Source organism: Silurus aristotelis (assembly GCF_946808225.1).
Source record: "Silurus aristotelis genome assembly, chromosome: 21".
Taxonomy (NCBI): Eukaryota; Metazoa; Chordata; class Actinopteri; order Siluriformes; family Siluridae; genus Silurus; species Silurus aristotelis.
The window spans coordinates 15028063-15051848 of NC_139594.1; the positions used below are offsets into that span (position 1 = coordinate 15028063).

General features: G+C 36.2%; 3 protein-coding genes across 6 annotated transcripts in view; 1 reads left to right on the plus strand and 2 right to left on the minus strand.

Annotated features, from left to right (window-relative positions):
* Positions 1-1924: 1924 nt before the first annotated feature.
* fabp4a (fatty acid binding protein 4a) lies at positions 1925-3589 on the minus strand. Its single transcript, XM_083523361.1, has 4 exons — positions 3430-3589; positions 2773-2948; positions 2567-2668; positions 1925-2168 (listed from the first exon to the last, which is right to left on the minus strand). Exons 1-4 carry the CDS (start codon positions 3500-3502, stop codon positions 2115-2117), a joined length of 405 nt encoding a protein of 134 aa, XP_083379487.1. The 5' UTR covers positions 3503-3589; the 3' UTR covers positions 1925-2114.
* A 2957-nt stretch (positions 3590-6546) lies between these two features.
* Positions 6547-9048, minus strand: mrpl53 (mitochondrial ribosomal protein L53). The gene is made up of 3 exons (XM_083523867.1): positions 8901-9048; positions 6893-7005; positions 6547-6740 (listed from the first exon to the last, which is right to left on the minus strand). Exons 1-3 carry the CDS (start codon positions 8990-8992, stop codon positions 6622-6624), a joined length of 324 nt encoding a protein of 107 aa, XP_083379993.1. The 5' UTR covers positions 8993-9048; the 3' UTR covers positions 6547-6621.
* A 6184-nt stretch (positions 9049-15232) lies between these two features.
* pag1 (phosphoprotein membrane anchor with glycosphingolipid microdomains 1) overlaps positions 15233-23786 on the plus strand; it is a 56981-nt gene continuing 48427 nt past the window's right edge. For 2 of the 4 annotated variants that reach the window (XM_083523791.1, XM_083523794.1), the window contains exon 1: positions 15251-15533. The gene's annotated coding sequence lies outside the window, so the exon portion shown is untranslated. Of the gene's footprint in view, positions 15534-23786 lie in introns of all 4 variants that reach the window. The other 2 variants (XM_083523792.1, XM_083523795.1) reach the window with 2 other exon arrangements.

Consider the following 23786-nt stretch of genomic DNA (forward strand, 5'->3'; position numbering starts at 1 on the left):
ACACCAAAGGATGCTGGAAACTGTGGGACCAAAGACAGTAGCCTTGGCCTTGTGATTCGACTAGACCAGGCAGGATTGTGTAACAGCATTGTGTGTTTGATAACGAGAACGGACAACGGAAGGGTGGAAATGATCTCCTGGAGTGTAGCTTTCCAGATGTTCCTTAAAGGATATGACTTAATTCCTATAATAACTGTCTGTCCAGTCAAAAACAGCATCCAAGTCAAAATGACACCACAGTAATCCCACTGTATTAATAAAGCCTACAATAGTTCAGCTTCCTGTCATGTGTGTACACCCGGGATGCAACACACTAAAACAATAGTGGTGCAGTGTATACAGCATTCCACAGGCCTATAGTTGTAAACAATTTCACAAATAGTTTAGTTCTTGAAATAGAACAATGCAAGTGGGACTTGCATCCGATAATCTCTTTTTGTGCATAAATTGCATGTAACTAAATGATCAATAAAACCTCGAGGCATTTCGCTCATAAGTACTTTATAGAAAACAGTCAATCTGGAAATCTAAATGTAGTTCTTTTGTTTCTGGAATTCAATTTTTTGTTCTAGATAAAAGCTTCTATCAAAGATTATGTTCTCTATGGAGTCGGTTTAACAAACTGACTAGAAAAATCAGTCAGTCTGCCTAAATATATGCTAGCTGAGTGACATCTCGCAATTTGATCAAGCCTCACTAATTTAGATTGTATTCAATTAGAACAGCTATCAAAATGTCTGCTGAGCGCATGCACTTCACATCATCATCCATGTACTGTATCTGTAACCAACTGAACAGAACTGAGATAATCAGCAACTATCATCACGTTGGATTTTGGTGAGTAGTACTAAATATTGCATATATATATACTGTATATATAGATATGACAGAAGGCTACACATACACTGAAATAAACAAATTTTTTTGTCCTCGTTTCCCCTTTCACACAAAAACACATCCCAGCCTCGAACACTTCTGCACATCAACCTTTGTTTCCCCTTGTGAACACTGACCAACCTTCATTACAAATCAGTCCCATCAAGAATTTCACTTTCACTCATTTCACCAAAAACACACATACATTGTTTTACTGCACACAGGCAAAGCTGCACAGATCCTTGCCGTGATCCCTGAAGGATCTCCTGTGCAGTAACAATAAATAGATCTGAAGTAAATTGTGATCACATGTCCTCCTTGTTTGAACTCAGCATGCTCAGGAGATAAACTGGAAACAATTCCAGTAGTATTTTTTTCCCAGTACCACCTCCCTTTATCTAAACTTTGTATGGTCTCAAGAATAGAAAAGTGCATTGTTTTTCTGAATAAATGGGTTGTAGGAAATTGCCCCACAATGCTCCTGTTTCATCTGTTTTTGCTGTTAACTGCAATCAACGCATCTCCTCTTTTTCCTCCCCTGGGAAAATGGCCATGAGTGGAACGATCTAGGATTTCAGTGCAGGTCAGAGTGAACAAAGGCAAGGTGACCTGTGATCTCGTTTCCGTACACATTTTAAAACTATGTTGAAAGGAAACTTTTGAAGAAAAACAAAAAGAAAGAAAAGGACATCCTGTGACTTTTAACACAGAGAGAAAATATCATTGAGGACACGCTTTACATTTCAGCAACACTTTAGTAGATCTTCTAAAGGGACAATACTATAGAAATGAAACATTTAGATATTTTGAGTATTAGCCATTATGTTTAAATATGTTGTGCACTCGTAGTTTCCTGGGCTATATATCCTGAACTTTATATACTTTTGCAGCAGACTTAAAAGTACACAGTGCAGCTGTGATGCTACAATGATCAAATTAACATTGACAGCCTTGAGGTCATTTTGGGAATCCAAGCAAGTCTTCTTCACGTCATGTATTTAATCATATGCAGAGTTTGGAGGGTTAAATAAAGAAGCGAACAAAATGGTTAAAGGCAGATATGATCAAATCTTTATTCAATGCATAACACAGATTAATCTCAAATGCATCTGGGAACACACTGCATGCAAAGGCTTTAGTGTCCAAAATGAATGAACAAAAGAAAACAAGAACAATAAATGACTGCTCATTGAACTGAGCCAGGCATCTCCAAAAAAAACACCAGGTTCAAACCAGGTTCATGCTTCTTTCACATAAGTCCTCACCGCTACCACGTCTCCCATCCTGCAGGTCTGCGGAGAAATGCAGAAATCAGATTTTACAAGAGACAAAAGAGGAACTACGCTATGCTCTGTAAGATGAATCTGATTATGAAGCGTTTAATAACAGGGTCATTATATTACATACAACAACCATACTAATATCAAAGGTCTTATTTCACTTTTAAAGTATATAGCTAATTAATCATAGCCCCAATAACTAAAAAAAAATGCAGAATGTTAATTTGTCTAACAATTATATCTTATATAAGGGTCTATATATACAATGTTCGCTGCAAAATGTTAGACAATTTTCACAAAATAAATACAATCATTTTTAGAGCATAAAAAAAAGAAGACGTTTCGAACAAAGTATATGTGCATGTTATAAATTTTTAGAAATATCATAATATCATAAATAAAATTCCCACCGCTATTAATTTTCCATCATTCAATTCTCTTTCTAATGTGGTCTCCTTGCCATCCCAGGTCTGTTTTTGCACCAGTTTTCCGTTCTCGAGGCTCACCACGGTCTGTACACAGAGACAAGACACACACACACACACAAATGTCCATAGACAATAAGAGAGTTGCACTCGTTATCAGACGTGTAAGTCTTGCAGAACTCATTACTGACCGTGGTCTTTCTGTCGTCGGCAGTGGTCTCCTCAAACGACTCGTTCAACTTGAATTTGACCTCGGTCGTTTTAAAAGTGCTCTGCGACTTCATGCTGATCAGTCCTTGGTTGTCGACGCTGAGGATGAAGTTAGGCTTGGTCCTGTTTCCCACCTGACGAGTGGCAAAGCCCACACCTGCGGAACGGGGGAAATTCATTTGTAGGTATTTCAATATATAATAACAGTTGTAGGATTAAATTGTAATATCCTCAAGACATTTTCTTAAACATTCGTATGTGATTTGTTAGCTGGGAAAATACAATAACTCATATATAGTGCAAAATTTTGTGGGCACAACCCAAAACAAAACAGAAAGACAGCAAATAGGCTATGAGTACACATTTATACTTAATGCCATGACCTTCAGGATCACATAGACCATAAACACAGCAACTAGACCTGCACTATTTGCACAATTGCCACTTTTTGCACTTCTGGTAGATGCCAAACTGCATTTCCATGCTGTGTACCTGTACTATGCAATAACAATAAAGTTGTATCTATCTATCTATTAATACACATTGAAATATATATATATATATATATATATATATATATATATATATATATATATATATATATATATATATATATATAAAAGTAAATGCAAACATACCAAGTGCCTTCATGTATTCGTCAAAATTGTCACTGGAAATAATTTTCCATGTTCCCACAAATTGATCCACCATTTTTTGCAAATTTTTTGTTTACTCCTACTTTAAACAATAATAAACCTCAGTTTCCTGTTAGTTCTAAACCAGCACGAGTAACGGTCTACCCCGGCTCTTTATATACCGTTAGTGCAGCACGCGCACGTCTGGGTTGTCCAATCAACGCGCGAAACGTCACCGGGTGTCGTTCCGCTTTATTCCACCAGTGCAGCGCAGAATGAGGGACAAGGTTCATGAGTGGGTTTAAAAAACTCAAAGCAAAAAAAAAAAAAAGGAAGGACACTTTTTTTTTTTTTTTATAAATGTATATGCAAACAAATATAAAATAATATGCAGGACATATTAATTACATTTTTATACAGTAAACGTACTAGAGATGCTTTACAATACATCTCTCTAATAGGGTACTGCAGAGGTGCCAACACTTTTTCACACAAACAGCCAAAAATCAAACATAACCGAGGGCCATAGGGCAGAACTTGTACCAAAGTTTATTATAATAAAATGTATGTAGCATGATTCCTATCATTTATGATTTAATAATAAAATAAATAAAGTCTATATAATATAATTTAATATAATATAATATAATATAATATAATATAATATAATATAATATAATATAATATAATAGTAATCTAGGGTTAGGGTTAGGGTTAGGGTTAATGCAGTTTTATTTAAATAAAGGTTGGCATTGCCCCCTTTATTTAGAATTTTATAATAGTTTTTTTATTAGGTTTTTTATTTGTTTTTATTGCTATTTATGATTAAAAAATTAAAGTAAATAATAATATAATATATTATAATATGAAATTGTAATCCGCTTAACTATTACAGTTTTATTCAAATAATGTATCATTTCATAATACTTAAGAAATAATGATATTAATAGTATATATTATTTATATATAATTATATATAATATAATTAAAAATAATAATACAATGTAATGATATGACTCTGTAGTTTTTTACTTTATAATCCAGTACATTTTAATGCTTACTACAGCTATTTAAGCTATAAGCAACACAGCTATATGCTCATAATATTAGTGACCTCCATCTGCCCCTGTTTTTTCTAAAGGTTTTTCAAACCCTTTACAAACCTAAATCCATTTTTTTCAGGATCTTATGTAGGTGAGAGTTTGCATCTCAGTTCACACTTGTTAAGTTCATCAGACTGAAACTCTGCTCAGAGGCAGATACAGTCAAGGTTTTTGCACCCCAAAAATAAGATAAAAATATTAATTGTTATATTAAAATAAAGATCTGCAGAGTCAATGGAATGGAAAATGTAGTGCAGGGGTCTGCAAACTTTTTTCCGTGAGGGCCAAATCATTTTTTCGTTCTTTATTTGGGGGCCGAGTCAATCTGTAACAGAAAATTACAGGGGCCTGTCAGACTACCAGTATTATTTTGGAGATTTTATGATGGTTTTAGACAAATGAGCATTACTCTTTACATTAAAATAAATTAGATTTAATTTAATTGTCATTGCACGGTATGTTATGGTGCAAGGCGATTAAATAATTAGTTTATAACCAGAAGTGCATTGATAGCAGTGTAAAATATTTACATATGTACCTGTTGGTAAGGCTATGATAAATATGAATAAATTATAATAAATGAATTCATAATATGATACGAATAATATGAATATGATTATATAGTACACAAGATCATATTCAGTGAGCACAGTGGTAATGGATAGTAGAAGAGATTTTAGGAGATATATAACTTATTAAAGAGCATTATTACTAACATAATGAATTATTATCAAAGTAAAATAAAATCATTTACATTTATATTATGTTGAATGTACCATTCTTTTGGTTGTTGGGTGAATCAACACAAAATTATACTATATTATTAACTAAGGGAAATTTTTGTATAAACTTTACTATAAAATACAGATATGACATGATTAAACCTTATATTTAAAATTTTATTTTTAAAATATGTCTCTCCAAATGTGGGGGCAGGCCAGAGTTCGGTTTCCCTGTGTAGCATGTCCTCAGCTTGACTTTAACCCTTATCCTTATCCTCGACAACACGAATAAAGTCGTTTCTTTAATACCTCATGATGATATAGTTTTGGTAAAATACGTATAAAATAAACCTTTAATACTATTTTTGTCTCAATCAAAATGTAATACAGACAAGTTCCAACCAGTAACATGGACCGAAGCAGGTTTATCTCCACCTGCACCAAACTCACACACACACACACACGCTCAACTGTGTGTCAACGGTTCTGTTAGAAACTTGAACTCAAACACACTCAATACTCATTTCAATCCATACACATGAAATGCCAATAAAAGCTTCTTTACTCAACCTCATGGACTGTTTAGTTTTGAAGTGAAGAATAACTGGGGAAAACCAGTGCAACTCTGTTCAGCTCTCACAGTGTTATTTGTAGAACTCTTTTAACAATAGACAAAGCAGCTTCACAGAAAGCGTCACCAGCGAGAACGTCAGGGGTGATGGTGGAGAGGAGAATCTTGAAAGAAAGAAATCTGGGACCAAAGGGAAACCCGTCATCTTTACTACATAATGAAAAAAATCACTACAGTACACAGTTGGAGACGTTTAGCAAAAACATAGTGATAATTTAGTTTGAAAAGATGTTTATTTGTAAATTGTCTTGAAATGTGCAGACAATTGTAGGAACAAGGTGAAGAAAGAGTGAGACTTTGGGTCTTTTGCTGAAGAAAAAACAAAACAAAACAATAGCAACCCACCAGAGAATTTGTCACAATTTTAATGGCTATAATGGGAATTTTTCTTGGTTTTAACCGAAGCTTTAACGAGGATCTACACAGGTGTTTACATTACAATTAGTGGGATTTTATGTCTAAAAAGATACCATTAAAGACCAAGAGATCACATTTTGTGACTTGTGTATCATGTAGGTATCTACTGGATACCAATAAAGACTGTTAGGATGTCAATGAGCATCCTGATTCCAATAGGTTTCTACACTGGTTTCTTTGACTGATGATTTAATTGTGTAAGAAAACACACTGTGTAATGGTGTGGTGCAGACAACCAAAAGACTACTTTAGAATTTAAGAAAGTTTTATTAAATGAAAAGCTAATAAATAAACAAAAATCATATACAAACAGAGAACACCTCTACTTCTTCCCTGTGGCTTTGGACTGAGGGTCTTTAGCAATGCATCTTGTCTGTAGGGCTGAAAGCATCTCTTGGCTTGTCAGATTGGCTCCTTTCATCAGTAACCTTTCACCATCCACTGTGAAACAAAAGCCATATTAAGAAGAGTGTCCTATACATATAATGACAAATGCAGCTGTAGTTCAAGACAACTATTTCCTGACCTCTTTTATGTAATCATTCTTTGTCAGAATGCACACAATGGAAAATATTCTTACTGAGGTCACTTACTGAATGTGATGTCGATCACAGGATCTGACCGGTCGTGTTTCACTTCTGCTACAACTTCACAGTTCATGTTTGTAGACCTGGCCTTTTCCGATCCAACCACGACGAGAAAGTCTCTAAAGATGTCAAGATTTGTCACAAAAAAAACTCAGCAACCCATAACAAAATGTATAAAAATGTTTTAATGCAGCATTTACATACACCATATGAAGAACATGTGGACACCTGACCATTAGATTCATATGTGGTTTCTGAACATTCATTCAGCAGCGATCAAAGGGGAGGGAATTCCAAAGCTTTACACTCCAAACCATGTAAAGCATATCTTCATGGATCTGGATTTGCACACAGGGGCATTGTCATGCTGGAACAGATTTGGGTCTCGTAGTTTAAATGAAGGAAACAATTTCTGAAGTGGTATCTCAGTGGTTAAGACATTGGACTTCTGTATGGAAGGTCATGAGTTTAAATCCCACTACCCATCAAACTACCATTGTTGGGCTCTCAAACTGCTCAGCTGTATAAATGCAATCATAAGTCTCTCTGGATAAGGTCATCTGTCATCTGTGTTAGTGTAAATATAATTCTATCGCATTCAAAGACATCCAACATTGTGGTTACAGGGGAAAGAAACACATTTGGCTGGAAAAGTCAGGTGTCCCAATACTTTTGTCCATATAGTGTATATTACATAAATACTCCAATATGATTTTCAGTTGCATGTTTCCTGGTGAAAAACAAAACTTACACTGAATCATAATTGTATGCAAAATAGACTATGCTTCAGTTAATTGTAGACAAAGCATGTTACATTAAATACAGTGTGGATGATTTCTCACAACACATGAACTCATTTGTTTAATACATCATAATGATAATTTTGCTGCTTTTCAACGTTACACTTTTATATAATATTAGGGCTGTCAGTTGATTATAATATTGAATCGCAACATAATCGCACATTTTTATCTGTTCTAAATGTACCTTAAATGAATATATTTTTTATTCTTAATACACTAATCAACATGGACAAATATTGATGCTTTATGCAAATGTATGTTTATTATCAGTCAAACCACATTCAACATGGAGCATGAAGACAAAATATTCTTGTAAATGTTTGAAAGTAAATATGGTGTTTTAAATTGCATAAATCATCAGGACAACAAACAGAATCTTTGCTACGTTTCCACACGGACGGTTTTAATTGCCGGATTTGTGCATCATGGTGGATTTTGGGGTTTGATTTGAGGCTTGGTGAATCATTAAAACAAACATTTAGTGATTAAAAATTATTTTTCGCTGCAGTTTATTATTTTTATGTATGACAGTTCGGGTAAATCTATGCTTATGACAGCCTCAGATTCTTGTTCTTGGCTTATAGGACTGGAAGCTGATATAGCCTACTTCTGCTATCGCTAATCCACAACAGAATAATGGATTGAACTGGTGTGCATACTGGATCGCTTTTCTGATCAGCACGGTTGTAAAAAAGTGATTATTTGTGCTACTGTTGACTTCCTGTCAGATGCAATGAGTCTGCTCATTCTCATGTTCTCTCTTATCAGCAAGGTGTCTCATCCAGGAGACTTTTTACAATCACAAAAGGGTTTTTTATTTTTCCACACCATTCTGTGTAAAAACTAGACTGATTTGTAATTGATCCCAGGAGATTTCTGAAAGTCAGAGAAGACACTTTCTCCAGTGTGATCTTTAAAATGTATCTGCAGGATTTCATGCATAGTGCTGTTGTTACATGATTAGAAATCTTTATGAATGAGCAGGTGTTCCTGTATGGTAATTGTTTAATTATTTTATAGGTCTGAAATTATCTAATGAAGCCAGTAACATCACAGACATAAGACAGTAATAAAATAACACAGTATAATAAAAGGTTTAATTCAATCTGTAGCAGATTTGGATATTTTTTTTACGAGGGACACGCCACAATTTAACACAACAAATACCTGTTTTCAGTTATAAATAATAGTAAATAAATAAGAATGTATACCGTGTGGCTCGAACATTGGCTTCGAAAGGGCAAAACTGAACCACTATCTTCTTTATCGCCTTTAACACCACTGTTCCTCTGGAGGCCGCCATGTTTCTCCACCATGAACTCTGACCTGCACGTCATGCAGTGCGTCACTAACAGCGCCCTATTATAGTAAAGTACAGAGTTATTAAAAATGAGAGAGAGAGAGAGAGAGAGAGAGAGAGAGAGAGAGAGAGAGAGTGTACACTACAGGCCTGGAAAAAAAGAGATAGATAGAGTCATTACATTTTTGATTTAGTAATGCACGGTTTTTGTATTAAGTCTAAGATTAAAGAATTACATTTCAATGTTTTTTTTATTGTATATTATCATGTTTGTTATTATACCCTATGTAGTGCACCCTGTAAATAAACACCTTTATTATATAACCATGTACTGTACCCTGATTTCATCTCTCTTTATGGAGTATTTGAGTGTATAGGTATTCAGAAAGCCATACACAAAACTAATAATAATTTTTGTTTATAGCAGTATACGTCATAATTGTATTTTTATTTATTTTTTTCTAATTGTTGATGCTTTGAAACCCAGATTTTCTAGAAAATTGTTAGTACGCTTTGTGACCATGAGATGGCGCAAGATGATAAGGATTTTCATGAATGTGTAACCGCTACATTGTGTAAATTGGTCATTTTTATATTTTGCCTACAGTCATACTAATCTAATCGAATCTAATCTAATCTAATCAAACTTCAAAATAAGACTGAAATCCTAGAATGTTCAGTCTAATACTTAGTATTTTACACACTACGGTATACAAAAAACATTTACTGGAGGATAAATGTCGATTATTATAGAATAAAAAAGCCTTTATTTGTCGCATATACATAATAGCACAGTGAAACACTTTTCTTCACATATCCCATCTTGGCAGAAGCTCCGGTCAGAGCACAAAGTCAGCCATGATATAGCACCCCTGAAGCACAGAGGGGTAAGGGCCTTGTTCAAGGGCCCAAGAGTGGCAGTTTGACAATACAGTTTCCTAAAGACAAAATGATTTATTCTTATTAATATTATTGTTATTATCCTGCTATTATTTTTTCCCACAAATGCCCCTACCTGTGTAACCTGTGTAAGAGTGCAAATGACTGTCTGAATGTGGATGTATGAGCTACCAGGACAAATTAATTAATAAAAAATATCTTGTGTGTATATTCAATTTAATAGTTCTTTACTGAAAACAGAAAACTTTAGGCCTTATTCAATAATATGGAAGTGCTGATCAGTGCAATATTCCTGGCACATTTTGCTCTGGGCAAGTCATAAGTCAGTATAAAATATCTGCATTTTTGACATTTATTTCTAACAGTCCCTTGAGCACTGAATATATATATATATATATATATATATATATATATATATATATATATATATATATATATATATATATATATATATATATATATATATATATATATATATATATATATATATATATAGTACAGACCAAAAGTTTGGACACACCTTCTCATTCAAAGAGTTTTCTTTATTTTCATGACTATGAAAATTGTAGATTCACACTGAAGGCATCAAAACTATGAATTAACACATGTGGAATTATATATGAAATTATATACATAACAAAAAAATGGGAAACAACTGAAAAATGTCATATTCTAGGTTTTTCAAAGTAGCCACCTTTTGCTTTGATTACTGCTTTGCACACTCTTGGCATTCTCTTGATGAGCTTCAAGAGGTAGTCACCTGAAATGGTCTTCCAACAGTCTTGAAGGAGTTCCCAGAGAGATGCTTGGCGCTTGTTGGCCCTTTTGCCTTCACTCTGCGGTCCAGCTCACCCCTAAACCATCTCGATTGGGTTCAGGTCCGGTGACTGTGGAGGCCAGGTCATCTGGCGCAGCACCCCATCACTCTCCTTCTTGGTCAAATAGCCCTTGATGCCTTCAGTGTGACTCTACAATTTTCATAGTCATGAAAATAAACCAAACTTTTGGTCTGTACTGTATATATACTGTATATATAATTATACTATTATATATATAATATATATTAATATAATAATATATATAGTATGTTATAGATATTATTGCAGATGTGCAAAATAAAAACATTTAATAAGGAACCTGACGATGATGATTATTGCAAATGTTCTTATGCAGTAGCAGCAGTCACTCGCTCAGTGGGAATAAACATTCGGTTCCAACCAGATGAGACTGGGATCCGTTTTAAATCTGGTTCTTCTCAAGGTTTCTTCATCATGCTATTTTAGAGAGTTTGTCTTTGCCACAGTCGCCACTGGCCCACTCGTTAGGGACAAACTTACAATTATAAGCAACAAACTTATACATACTTTTATCACTGCTTTATCTTTGTAAAGCTGCTTTGAGACAATGTCCACTGTTAAAAGCAGTCCACGAATAAAAATAATTAATTGAAATGTAAAATGCATCCCATCTGTAATATCATCTGTCCTAGAAAACTGTGGTAGTTGCAGCTCAATGTTTAAGGCTTTGGGTTACTTATCAGAAGGTCAGGTATTCAAGCCCCTGCCAAGCTGCCATTACTAGTCTTTCGACCAAGGGGCTCTGCTCCAGGGATGTTGTATTATTCCTGACCCTTCATTCTGATGCCAGCTTCATAACAAGCAGGGAAATGTGAAAGGATTTAATTGTGCTGTGATGTATATGTATGTATAAGTAAAGGCCTTTCTCTCTCCTCTCTTAGAAAACAAACATCGGATAATAATTAATCTTGATCACAGTTTCACACAGGACTTAATGTGCAGTTCCCAGGACTGCAGCAGCCCTGCAGATGAATTGCCTTTGTGTTTGAGTAAGAAGAAGGACGGAGACAGTCAAGCATGACTCAGCTATTTTTAAGATGAATTAAATGATACAGAGAGATGACAAGGTGAGAATTGCTGCCATCTTCCTTCATTCTTTGTGGGTGCAGCAAATAGGTTGGTTGAGCTGTAGACTTTAATGTACAACATATGAGAGCTGATGCGTCCTGGTTGTATTAAAAAACAGAAAAAAATATTCAAGCAAATAAACACATTTTTAAACTAGTTACAGATTGCAGATATAACAATGTAGACATTATTCCCTGCATGGCCCTTTCACAAACAGGCCTTTGTATTACAAATAAAAATAAAGAAGAATCAATTAAACCAGATGCTCTTTTTCTTTTCTGTCTCTGGAAAGCTGCAGCTCAACCTCTGCCATGTTAATTTATATTCCATGTGACTCCCAGGACACGCCTCAGTCTCTGTTGTGTTGTGTACATTTAAAATATTAGTCACAAATTATTGCTTACTTTCTATAAAATAAAAGTTTAGCACAGTACACATAGTTATATATATATATATGAATAAATTGTTTTTTACACTTGCAAATTGTTAAAAGTGATGCATTGCAATACAATTGCCAACTTGTAACCGATGCACACTTTTTTAAATGGATGCATCACGTCGTTAATTTTCATGCCGATGCACCGATACGAATCGATGAATCGTACCAGCCCTAATAGATATAGTATATTCTGGTAACAAAGAAAAAATTCTCTGTGCATGCACATTTGAGTTCACCAAGGTATAAAATAAATACATTTATCTTTCTATGGTCCTTAGAATCTTATAGTCACTTACAGTAAATAAGTAAACATGTAGCTTCCCAGCTACAAACAGCCTCTTCTTGTAAATGCATATCATGCATTTTATTTTACCCCCCAATTGTTCAGTTTAGTCACACAGTATTTGTCATTTCCTTTGACAAGATTCTCTTTCCTGTGTATGCAAACACACAGAATGTTAGATGCACTATATTTAGACCAATGACTGTTGACGGTGTTTCCTATTGAACACCCTCTGAAAGCTTGTTCCTTTTTCACAGACCATTGTGGTCAAGGCTGAAACGTGCATTTCAAAATTAGTTAAGCCGCCACATGAAAATGCAGTCGCTCAACACCCTGATGGCATTGGGGTCAACTTTTAAGAATACAGGTTGAAGAGGCTATTTTGGGTTTTTACATAGCTGTTTGTGTTAAATATAGACCTGTACAAGGTTTCCTTTAGTACAGAAGGAACACCAAAAGTTCTGCATGTTCAAGGAGCGCCTTAAGAACATTAATATGAAGTAGTAGAAGTGCTTATCTTAAAAGATCGTTTTCACCATTAAATCTGTGAAAACACGCATTAAACTGTTTGGAAAGTGTCAACTCGTTTCCAGAAATTATATGATCAAGGGTTCATTCCTGAACATTTGTCTCTGAAATGAATAACCAGATTGAAAGTAAATGGATTGCACTTTCAAAGTGGCCTCGTCTGTAGGTATAATTGCAAATAAAGATAAAATCATGACAAATGAGAGAAATTTTTCTTCCCATGACATCCAATTAAACTTGTGGAATATTCCAAAGAGCTCATAGTATTAAGATAACAGAGCTGTGTGAATGCAGTGGGACTCTGAAAAGAAAATGGAGTGGAACATTATTTAACAAAACAAGATTTGCAATATATATATTCTGTTCATAATTTTTATGGACAGAATTTCTAGGCGCAGCCAGGGGTCGGAGGGTGTCCGGTTTGGTGACGACACGATTTCGTCTTTGCCCTTTGCAGATGATGTTCCTACTCTCACCTATGGTCATGAGCTCTGGGTCATGACCGAAAGGACAAGATCCCGGATACAGGCGGCCGAAATGTGCTTTCTCCGCAGGGTGGCTGGGCGATCCCTTAGAGATAGGGTGAGAAGCTCAGTCACTCGGGAGGAGCTCAGAGTAGATCCGCTGCTCCTCCACATCGAGAGGGGTCAGCTGAGGTGGCTCGGGCATCTGTTCCGGATGCCTCCTGGACGCCTTCCTGGGAAGGTGTTCCGGGCGCGTCCCACTGGGAGGAGACCCCGGGGAAGACCTAGGACACGCTGGAGAGACTATGTCTCCCGGCTGGCCTGGGAACGCCTTGGTGTCCCCCTGGAAGAGCTGGAAGAAGTGTCTAGGGAGAGGGAAGTCTGGGCATCTTTGCTTAGACTGCTGCCCCCGCGACCCGGCATCGGATAAGCGGGAGAAGATGGCTGGATGGATGGAAGATTTGCAATATACTAAATATTAATTTTTCGTATTCTAAGTGTCGTGGAGTTAAAGTGGGATGTGTTTGGGAAAACTGCTCTGAGATATTACATGCACAAATGTTGTGGTGAGGGACATCCTGCTATTTACACATATATGCGTGAAACAACTCCGAGAATAGCATGCATTTGAGACTGTCCATTTTTTAAGTAATTACATATATCGGAACATGCGACTGACAGGTGTTTCTTGTTCCCTCTTAGATTCATTGTGCAAGCTTTTAATAGCTTTAAATGACAACTTTTGGTTTCAAACGCAGGGTTTCACTTGTGAAGGCTATATTTGTTGTTCAAAAGCTGTCTATGGGAAAATGTAATCAGAGAAAAGACAGAAAATTCTCAGAGTCATTGCACAAGTATTGCGCATAGCCAATACAACAATCTGGAATATCCTGACAAAAAAAAACCCCACTGGTGTAGAAACAACCGAACATCAAAGCACTTGATGACAGGAATATTGTGAAAGCTGTGAAAAAAACAGCAATCAGTGACTTCATTATTGAGAAGGAGTGAAGGTATCTCAATTCAAATTGCAAACAAAAATAAAGAGAAGAGACAAGATTTAATGTTTGCCAACTGGAACATCACCAGACAATTTGTGGGACGGATTGTATTTCGTTTGATTATTTGTCATCAGTTACCATTTAAGGGGAGTTAGTAGATCAGTATTTAAGGCTCTGGGTTACTGATCGGAAGGTTGGGAGTTCAAACCCTGGTATGTCCAAGCTGCCACTCTTACATTTACTGCATTTGGCAGGGGAGGGATCAGGGCCTTGCTCAAGGGCCCAGCAAAGGCAGCTTGTATTTTAACTTGTGACCTTCCGATGCCTTAACCATGGCGCTACCACCTCTCACCAACTCTTGAGCCCTTGAATAAGCCTCTTAGTGCTACATGCTGCAGGGGTGCTGTATTAGGGCTGACTCTACACTCTGACCACAGCTTCAGAAATATCACTCAGTTATGCAAAAAAAAAAAAAGATCCACTGTAATGTATGTAACAAATAAAGGCATTTCTCTGAATATTATATATAAATGTAAGAAAAGAGAAGTCCGTTGTAGTGTATTTGATATTAATAATGGTGGCTTTCAAACACACTGGTGTCTGTACCGGTATCGATATCGATATATTGACGATATATTGAAATGATTTGGTATCGGGATAGAACCAAAAAATGCTACCGCCCAGCCCTAGTATAATCGCACTTCACTTCCCATGAAGCATTGCGTGGCTCTGTACTAATCTCGGGGATCTGTCACTCCTCCCCAGTGTGAGAGCAGAATAGGAATGGAGGAGGAGTGGTGGTGGTGAAGAAGGAGGAGAAGGAGGAGTGGTGGACGTCTGGAGTCTGCGGATCTCCACACCGGTGTGCGCTCTGTTGAGAGCCGGAGCTCAGAAAAGCTCAGTGTGATCGCAGACTGGAAGCAGAAGAAGGTGCGTGTTTTGCGCGTGTTTTGCGTGTTGCAGCCTGATCGGAGTCGTGGGGTTTCACGGATGGTCGTTTAGGGGTGAGTGCTCTCTTCCCTTTGACTGGTAATCTCTAAGAAAGTTGGTGCACAATAAACGGGTTGTGAATGCAATAGAGACATTATTTTATTTCATTTTTTTTTTTTTACCGGGGTTCACGCGTGAGACGAAAGTTGTGCGGGTTTTGTGCCGCAGCGCGCGCGCGCGTGTTCGTGCGTGTGCACGTGTGTGCGCGCGCGTGTATGTGTGCATACACAGGAATGCGGTGTTCCTGGAGAGGAATGCAATCATATTCATGCACAAAAAAACACCGGTGTAAGAATTTAAGCAATAGGACTGACTCATTCTTTTTTTTTTCTTTTGGTGATGGGATGTGAAGCCCAGGCACTTGTTGGCTTTTATAGCACCAGTTAGTGCGAATTGAACTCCATCACACCAACTGGTGGTAGTCTTAGAGTCTGCTGGCCACCAAACATCTCCTCATCTTTATCTGAGGAACATTGCATTACACTTCCAAGAACCCCTTTCCTATTGGCTGGTACCATAAAGGCTACATATGTACAGTACATACATACATACATATGTACTGTACATATAGACATACAAGCAAGAGATTGATTGACCTAATGGTGGAACAGAATATAGTGGCATTTATGTCATGTATCTTTAAGATAGATTTAGAGTTAAGCTTTAAAGATACACTACATGTATATTAAAGGTGCAGAAGGTATACACTTAACAGTACCACCCCAGTGATAGGTGTAGTTCAGCTTTAATATACTAAAATAGTCAACTGTTTATGATCTACTGGTTTTAACTGCTTGCCGGAATGACTTGCATATAAATCGTTACTTAAAATAAGCTCTGATTTGTCACTGGAGTCCAAGATTTATGCTGTAATGAAATTTGATTCTCTTTATAAATGACTGCTATTGACATCTTGGTCTGTTTTCACCGTTTTAACAACTGCGTGTTGTTAGTGCTGTCAGTGGGATCACTTTGTCTGTCAAGGAAGTGGCAGCTTTAAGATGTTTCTTCTTTTCAGAAGGTTGTGAGTTAAACTTCAAGCACCACCAAGCTGCCACTGCTCAGACCTTAAGCAAGGTTCTTAACCCTTTAGTCATTCTTAATAAGGGTTTCTTCTCTAAATGTAAATCTCTACCTAAGGAGAATGATGCCACAGCACTTTATCCCTCGAATCTGTCCAGCTCTCTCACCACCTCGTCCATTCATTTTGCAACAAACCAGTTTTTAAAGCTGGAAACCTGCAATGTTCATTCTTATACTGCCATCATGCTTGTCATCATGTTGCTCACTAAACACAGTAGCTGAGTGTCTGGAATAACATGTTGAATTCAAAAATAATATGAACATGATATAGAACATCACCAGGAAACAGTGTGTGAAAAGTAGCTCTGAATATCATCACTTATGGTTGAGATGCAAACACGTCACATGACTGAGATCATAATTAACTCGCATCATAATAAACACATTTTATGCGTTTCTCCTTTAATGCGGTTCTGAATCCGAAAGAAAAGAAACCAGTTCCCTTCTTTTTGTTACTTCTATATTTTTCATCTTATGGCTGTTTTATGATGGTAATCCGCATCACTGAGAAGCTCAAACTGCATTGTTAAACACTTTACTGCATAAGCAATGAATACATTTTTCTGTTTAGCTCAGAAAATGTGTGGTTGTTTGTTACTAGTTGTTTTTCATGAACATATGAGTGTGTGTGTGTGTGTGTTTGTGTGTGTGTGTGTGTGTGTGTGTGTGTGTGTATACTGACTTGTGAAGCGTCAATAATAGTAATTGAAGACTTATTTGCAGGGTGTAATTTGATAAAAGGTTCATAAGGGGATGAAATTAGTCCTGGCTGAAAAGAGGATGAAACTGATGTTCCTTATAAAACCACTAGATAATTATTTGGGTAATTATAAGATTTTAAATGCCAGAAAAGGCAAATTATCAAACATTGACTTTAGGTATTCACAGATGCAATTTTTAATATGATTTATATATAATATATTTAATAGAACAGTATGCTACTTTTTAGATTTCAAAGATCTTTTTGGTCTTTGCTTTTATTATTATAGACTATCAGTGCCTGTCAAAGGTTTGGAAACACTTAGTCTTTTATGGCTTTTTGAGACATGTGCATGTTCTATTTGTTTATATTCAAAACCCAGGCAATTTAACTGTATATTTGCTCTTTACATAACGCTTACAGAGTTCGGACAAATGCTTCGGGTCATTGTCTTATTGTATGGTGAAGTTGGATCCAATTAGTTGCCATCCAGATGGAATTGCATAGTGTCAATTCCGGTCTGTCCTTTCATACACTGAGAGCACGTATTTACTCTTCTTTCCTATTAGACCACACATTGGCTTGTTTGATATGAAGAGACCATTGAGTGCAGCCGAAATGTGTAATTTTAAAAAGAACACACAGACAGCAGACTGAAGTATGATGATCATCACACTGATGGTTTTAATCTTAATTTCAGATGTAAAGGACATTAGAAGATCAAAGTCAGGTACAAGGATGTGATATGGGGTTGGAAATCTGATTTACCTGAATATTTTCTAGAATTCAGAGGTTTATATTAATGCTCAAAACATTTTTTTTAATAATAACAAATCATAAGGACTCCTATGGCAGAGGCGCCACTTATACGTACAAAAAACCCCTGTTACCTATTAAGGAAACGCATCACAAAAACGGTGCCGTTTTCGGTAGGGGACGTTTATAAAAGGGGTCTCCAATGTTAGCACTTTGTAACAGGCATTCAGGTGTCCAACATGGGACGTTCTTTATGATAAAGGTGTTTGCACTTTCTGGTTTGTCCCAGACAAGCTGCAACATTTTTGTTTTATGACTTTAACAAAGCCGAGAAAATGGAGAAGTGGTGAGCAAAGGACTGTTTATAGCCGTGCAAGCAACAAGAACTAATGTGTCTCCCTCAACAACCTTAAATATAAAAACAGTATGCTGACAAACGTGTTCTTTACTAAAAATTTTAAATTGTTAAAGGCGTGAGAGAAGTAAACCACTTGGTATTAATCAGAACAGTAACTTTGCTTGGCATTAGGGTACACAACACCACTCTTTCATTGATTCATTTCCATATAACGGCACAAAACAGTCATGTATTTTTTTTCCCCCTCACAAGTCACAGTATAGAACATATTTAAGTTGTTCTGACATTGATTCTCTAATGTGCCTGAGTGATTTGTTCACGAAGTCCATGTTCACTTTGCAAATATTCAAATCGCAATGTTTGCATTTGAATACGTGGACAATTTATAAGAAATGTGAATGATTTTAAGGCTATAGACATCAACGTGTTCATAAGGCTGTTAAATGATAGACAGAAATGAAACTGGAAAAAAAAGCTCTGGTGTCAGCGTTGGTTTATTTCCAACTGCCACGGTCATGCACCATGAAATGAGCTACCTAAGGCTGGGTTGCATTAACCAAGATTAAGCTTCACTCCGGATTAATCGTGATTTAACTTTTAATTAAATAGCACCCAAACGTGAGCCTTTTAAAAAAAAAGTAGATTTGGATCATATCGCTCTATTACTGTAAACCAAATATGGCCAAACTAAAGCCCACGGGTCAGGCTACATTTGAGAAGTGGGGGGGGGAAAAAAGGCATTTTTCAAAACTTTTGATAAATAAAGAGCAGCGTCATGGCTCTCAATAAAGGTCACTAAGTAGCTGCACTAGGAATTGAACTCTAATGTGTAACAAATTGAATTGTTTTACTGAACTAGAGAAATCAAACTGCATTAGTAGTCAGATTTCTATTTTAATCATTTTTTTCATTAATTAACAAATCTGAAGAACTGTGGCAACTTTAATTTTAATGTAATGCTTAGTAGAATGCAATATTTGCTTTCAGCTCTTGGCCCGCAATCAATTTTTGGGCCTTCGTAGAAAAATTCTGAATTAATATTTAAACATTGTTATGCAAAGTAAGAAATATTTGTAATAAACAATTTCAAGTGCAGTGCTTATGTTAGTTTAAATAGTACCGAATCCATCGTGGTAGATGTTCATTAATCTCATGTTTATGCATGTAGATTTTTTATATATATTTTTTTAGGTCATTAAAATTGACAAGATAAATAAAAAGCCCAGCTCAACAAATTTCTGCTTTACTCTACACTCTGTATACTCTAATTCTTACAGAAGCTCATCTTTTTTGTTTGAGTGACCAGCATTTTTAGCTTTTTGTCTCCAAACCTGGTTGCATTCATGTGTCTGGAGGCCTCTCCAGCTGTGTGTGATTTCTTTTACAAAGCATTTTTAAGTGGCCAGTGTGGGCTTTTGGGACATAATTGTGGATACTCTAATGCATTATCCCCTATGCACGAATGGACATGCCGCATATTGGTATTGGACCAAATCCCGGTGCTGGACGCTGGCCACTGTGTGGGTCTGTAATTGGGAATAAATTAGAATAAAAAAATAGAACATCAGAAGGGCAAAAGAATAGAGATGTTCTTTGATAGGGACATTTTTCTCATTTCTTAGTGAACATCCCAGCTCAGGTATGTGTTTTTGAACCGCCTTGTTTGACAGTAGTTCAGAAAAGGGAAGTGCTCTTGAATACTAAAACCTCTGCCTTTCCTCTGCACCTCATTTGGAATGAGCCATGGGATTTAAAATTAAGTACATACCTTTTTTTGATTGTAAATCCGAGCAAGATTCAGTTCAAGTAGAATTTCTACTTCTAGTGTTTGTTCTTAAAGTGACCACTGTTTATTGACAGAAAAGTGGAGCTTTGCATGCTTTTTTAGGAATTTGGGGTCAAAGCACATAATGGGATAAGGGCCTTGCTCAAGAGCCCAACAGCTGTAACTTGACAATGCTGGTGCTTGAACACCATCCTTTCGATCAGTAACCATGAGTTTACACCTTTCTCTAGAACTGAGAAGTTCTTATAGCAAAAGCAACTGGTATAAGTAAGCTAGCAGGGATAAGCGTTCTCTGTCCCTCAAAAAGATGTATAAAGAAACCCATATACAGTACAGACCAAAAGTTTGGACACACCTTCTCATTCAAAGAGTTTTCTTTATTTTCATGACTATGAAAATTGTAGAGTCACACTGAAGGCATCAAGGGCTATTTGACCAAGAAGGAGAGTGATGGGGTGCTGCGCCAGATGACCTGGCCTCCACAGTCACCGGACCTGAACCCAATCGATATGATTTAGGGGTGAGTTGGACCGCAGAGTGAAGGCAAAAGGGCCCACAAGCGCCAAGCATCTTTCGGGGAAACATTTCAGGTGACTACCTCTTGAAGCTCATCAAGAGAATGCTAAGAGTGTGCAGAGCAGTAATCAAAGCAAAAGGTGGCTACTTTGAAGAACCTAGAATATGACATTTTTCAGTTGTTTCACACTTTTTTGTTACGTATATAATTCCATATATAATTCCACATGTGTTAATTCATAGTTTTGATGCCTTCAGTGTGAATCTACAATTGTCATAGTCATGAAAATAAAGAAAACTCTTTGAATTAGAAGGTGTGTCCAAACTTTTGGTCTGTACTGTGTATATGTATATATATATATATATATATATATATATATATATATATATATATATATATATATCAAAATGTGTATGTATGTATGTATGCATTTGTGTGTGTGTGTGTGTGTGTGTATATATAAATACTATGTGTGTATATAACCATCTTTGACCATAATTCTGATCCAATTTGAACTTGCATGTTTGTGTTCATTTTTATGTTAATTTTGTTGGACCCTGGAGTCTGCAAAAACCAGATTTTGACTTAAAATTATTGAATATTATTTGCTAAGCCAAATCTAATATATTAAAAGCTCTCCACACAGCAGACGTCGTTTCACTTGTGCCAGTTTGCTTCACGGATGAAAGGTCAGCATTCTGCTCAGCACAGCTTTTCACAGCACAGCAGATGAAAAATGACTTTCATTTTATATCATGCACTCATATTTTATTTTTTTGCTTTGATAGCAGTAACGTTTGTTAGTTAAATTAGCAAATGTGAGAAATGATGACTAAAGCTGATGAAACATTCACTTCCCCACCTTCTAAGGTTACTCAAGGTCAAACTCCCAGTGGTCTACATAACATATACCGGTAATATGTATATACAGAAATACATTTGTTTTAGGTAAAAACAGTTTTAAAATGCATCTTTCTTTTTTTTGTAATAAATATTTGTATTGCAAAACGTATCAATATTTTATGGTACTATATGAAGGCCACATCACCCCCATCTCTAGCTCATTAGATGCAGCATTGATTCCATCATTGTGGGTGCACTTTAAAAACCTTTTCCAAACGATTGACCCTTGCTAAATTGATTTTTTCAATTCCTTTGGAAATTGGACTGTTCTCTTGTTTCCAAATGCCACAGACTGCTGATGGCTTTGAAGCAGTAAAGGTCATTGTTCAGGACAGTGTCATCTGGTTGATTGTCCTATCTATAAAAGCTTTTGATATAAATATAAGCAATGGAAAAATAAGTCTTTGTGGTATAGACAGATCATGATTACTAGAGTACCAGGAGAGATACAAACGACTGAAGCATCCAGCGCTACATTCAAGATGTGAAGCAGTCAAAAGTGGAAGAAGCACAAATTATTTTTGCATAACAGATTTCACCTAGTGCATCAAGAACACTTCAAGTTTAAAATACCAAATCTGACAAGAACATGGTGAACATTCAAAGCCACACGGCAACATACTCCAGTAAATATACCGCGAATAGGTCGAAACCTGTGATGTTTCCAGGAATGTAAAGTGGTCAGATGAATGTATGTTTCCTTGAGGAATTTGGAGTGAAGCTGAATTTCTCATTGAAATTGAAGCAGAAATGTAACCTTCATCACATTTGATTCATTAATTAATGTGTTCATTAATTCATTATTGTTATTGAATTGATGCTCCCTAGAATATCAATACTAAATATTAAAGAATTCTGCTCTAGGTTTTATATATAGTGACTGGCATACATGTGGAAACCATGGTTTCATGTGTTTATATGTAACAAACTTAGTAAAAAAACAACACCACAGATGAATTAGACATTTTTGGCTCACATCCACAGTCAAACATGGAAGCTTAATGGTTTTGGATTGTTTTGGAGCAGAAAATGTTACTACAGGTTAACCATGCATTTTCGTCTGAACGGAAGCTGAATTACTTTGTGGAACCAGATTTTGGGGAACACTAATAAATAAAAAAAACGAGCAACTCAACTAATTTGGAAAACATTTAAAAAAAACATTACTATCGATAAGATGCCTGATATTTATGTAAGATCTTTCTGCTATGGAAACTAATTTATTTCATTTATTTCATTTTCCATTCTCAGATGCATGTGCTTGGCTTTTACTGTATGATCTTTTGGTCAGCTTAATGTTTATGACAGGTTTTGTAGATCGTTTAAAAGGTTTATTTGATTTACACTGCATGTGAAGCAAATTTGCCAAGACATGTTTGACATCTGACATTTGCTTCTGTGTTTTATTTTTTATTGATTGATTTATTTGTTTTGTTTACTGGATGCAGTAGGAATGACAGACTGGTTTTTGGGGACAAAGTTAGAGAGGCACGATTGAGATGGTTTGGACATGTGCAGAGGAGGGACATGGGTTATATTGGTAGGAGAATGCTGAGGATGGAGCCACCAGGAAGGAGGAAAAGAAGAAGGCCAAGGAGGAGGTTTATGGATGTGAAGAGGGAAGACATGCAGGTGGGTGGGGTGAAAGAGGCAGATGTAGAGGACAGGGGGTTGTGGAGACGGATGATCCACTGTGGCGACTCCTAATGGGAAAGAAGAAGAAGAAGATTTATTTTGTTTACTAGAATTGTATGACTGATGTCACCAAAAGTTTGTACTATTTTTTCTAGCAAGTTAAATTGTTCAGAAAAATTCCAGTGAATACCAGTTTTAGAAAAAATGTGTTTCGGATGGTTAATGGTTCAATGTTTAATGAGTTCTGCTTGGGGCATTTTTTTCTAAAAGAGAAACTCTCAGTAGTAGTGTTCTACATAGAAATACAGAAAGTTTTCCCATGAGATATAAAAAAAAAATCACAACTTACTATTATCATATAAATGAACCTGTGAGCTTAGTGTAAAAAAGCAATTAAAAAGCATAGGGTACTATATTCAATCTTTGCTTGGAAGTCTAGGTGGGGTCTAACTGAAGATTATGAAGAGTGTGTGTTTGTTTCCGGGGGTAAGGGAGTGGGAATAATAAGGTCACACCCGACTAACAACCA

Coding starts and splice junctions, on each gene's coding strand:
- fabp4a (XM_083523361.1), bottom strand. CDS start 3,502: ATGGTGGATCAATTTGTGGGAACATGGAAAATTATTTCCAGTGACAAT. Junction 2,949..3,429: donor CGAATACATGAAGGCACTTG/GTATGTTTGCAT, acceptor CCCGTTCCGCAG/GTGTGGGCTTTGCCACTCGT. Junction 2,669..2,772: donor CCGACGACAGAAAGACCACG/GTCAGTAATGAG, acceptor CTCTGTGTACAG/ACCGTGGTGAGCCTCGAGAA.
- mrpl53 (XM_083523867.1), bottom strand. CDS start 8,992: ATGGCGGCCTCCAGAGGAACAGTGGTGTTAAAGGCGATAAAGAAGATA. Junction 7,006..8,900: donor GCCAATGTTCGAGCCACACG/GTATACATTCTT, acceptor TGACATCTTTAG/AGACTTTCTCGTCGTGGTTG. Junction 6,741..6,892: donor TGTGATCGACATCACATTCA/GTAAGTGACCTC, acceptor TTTGTTTCACAG/TGGATGGTGAAAGGTTACTG.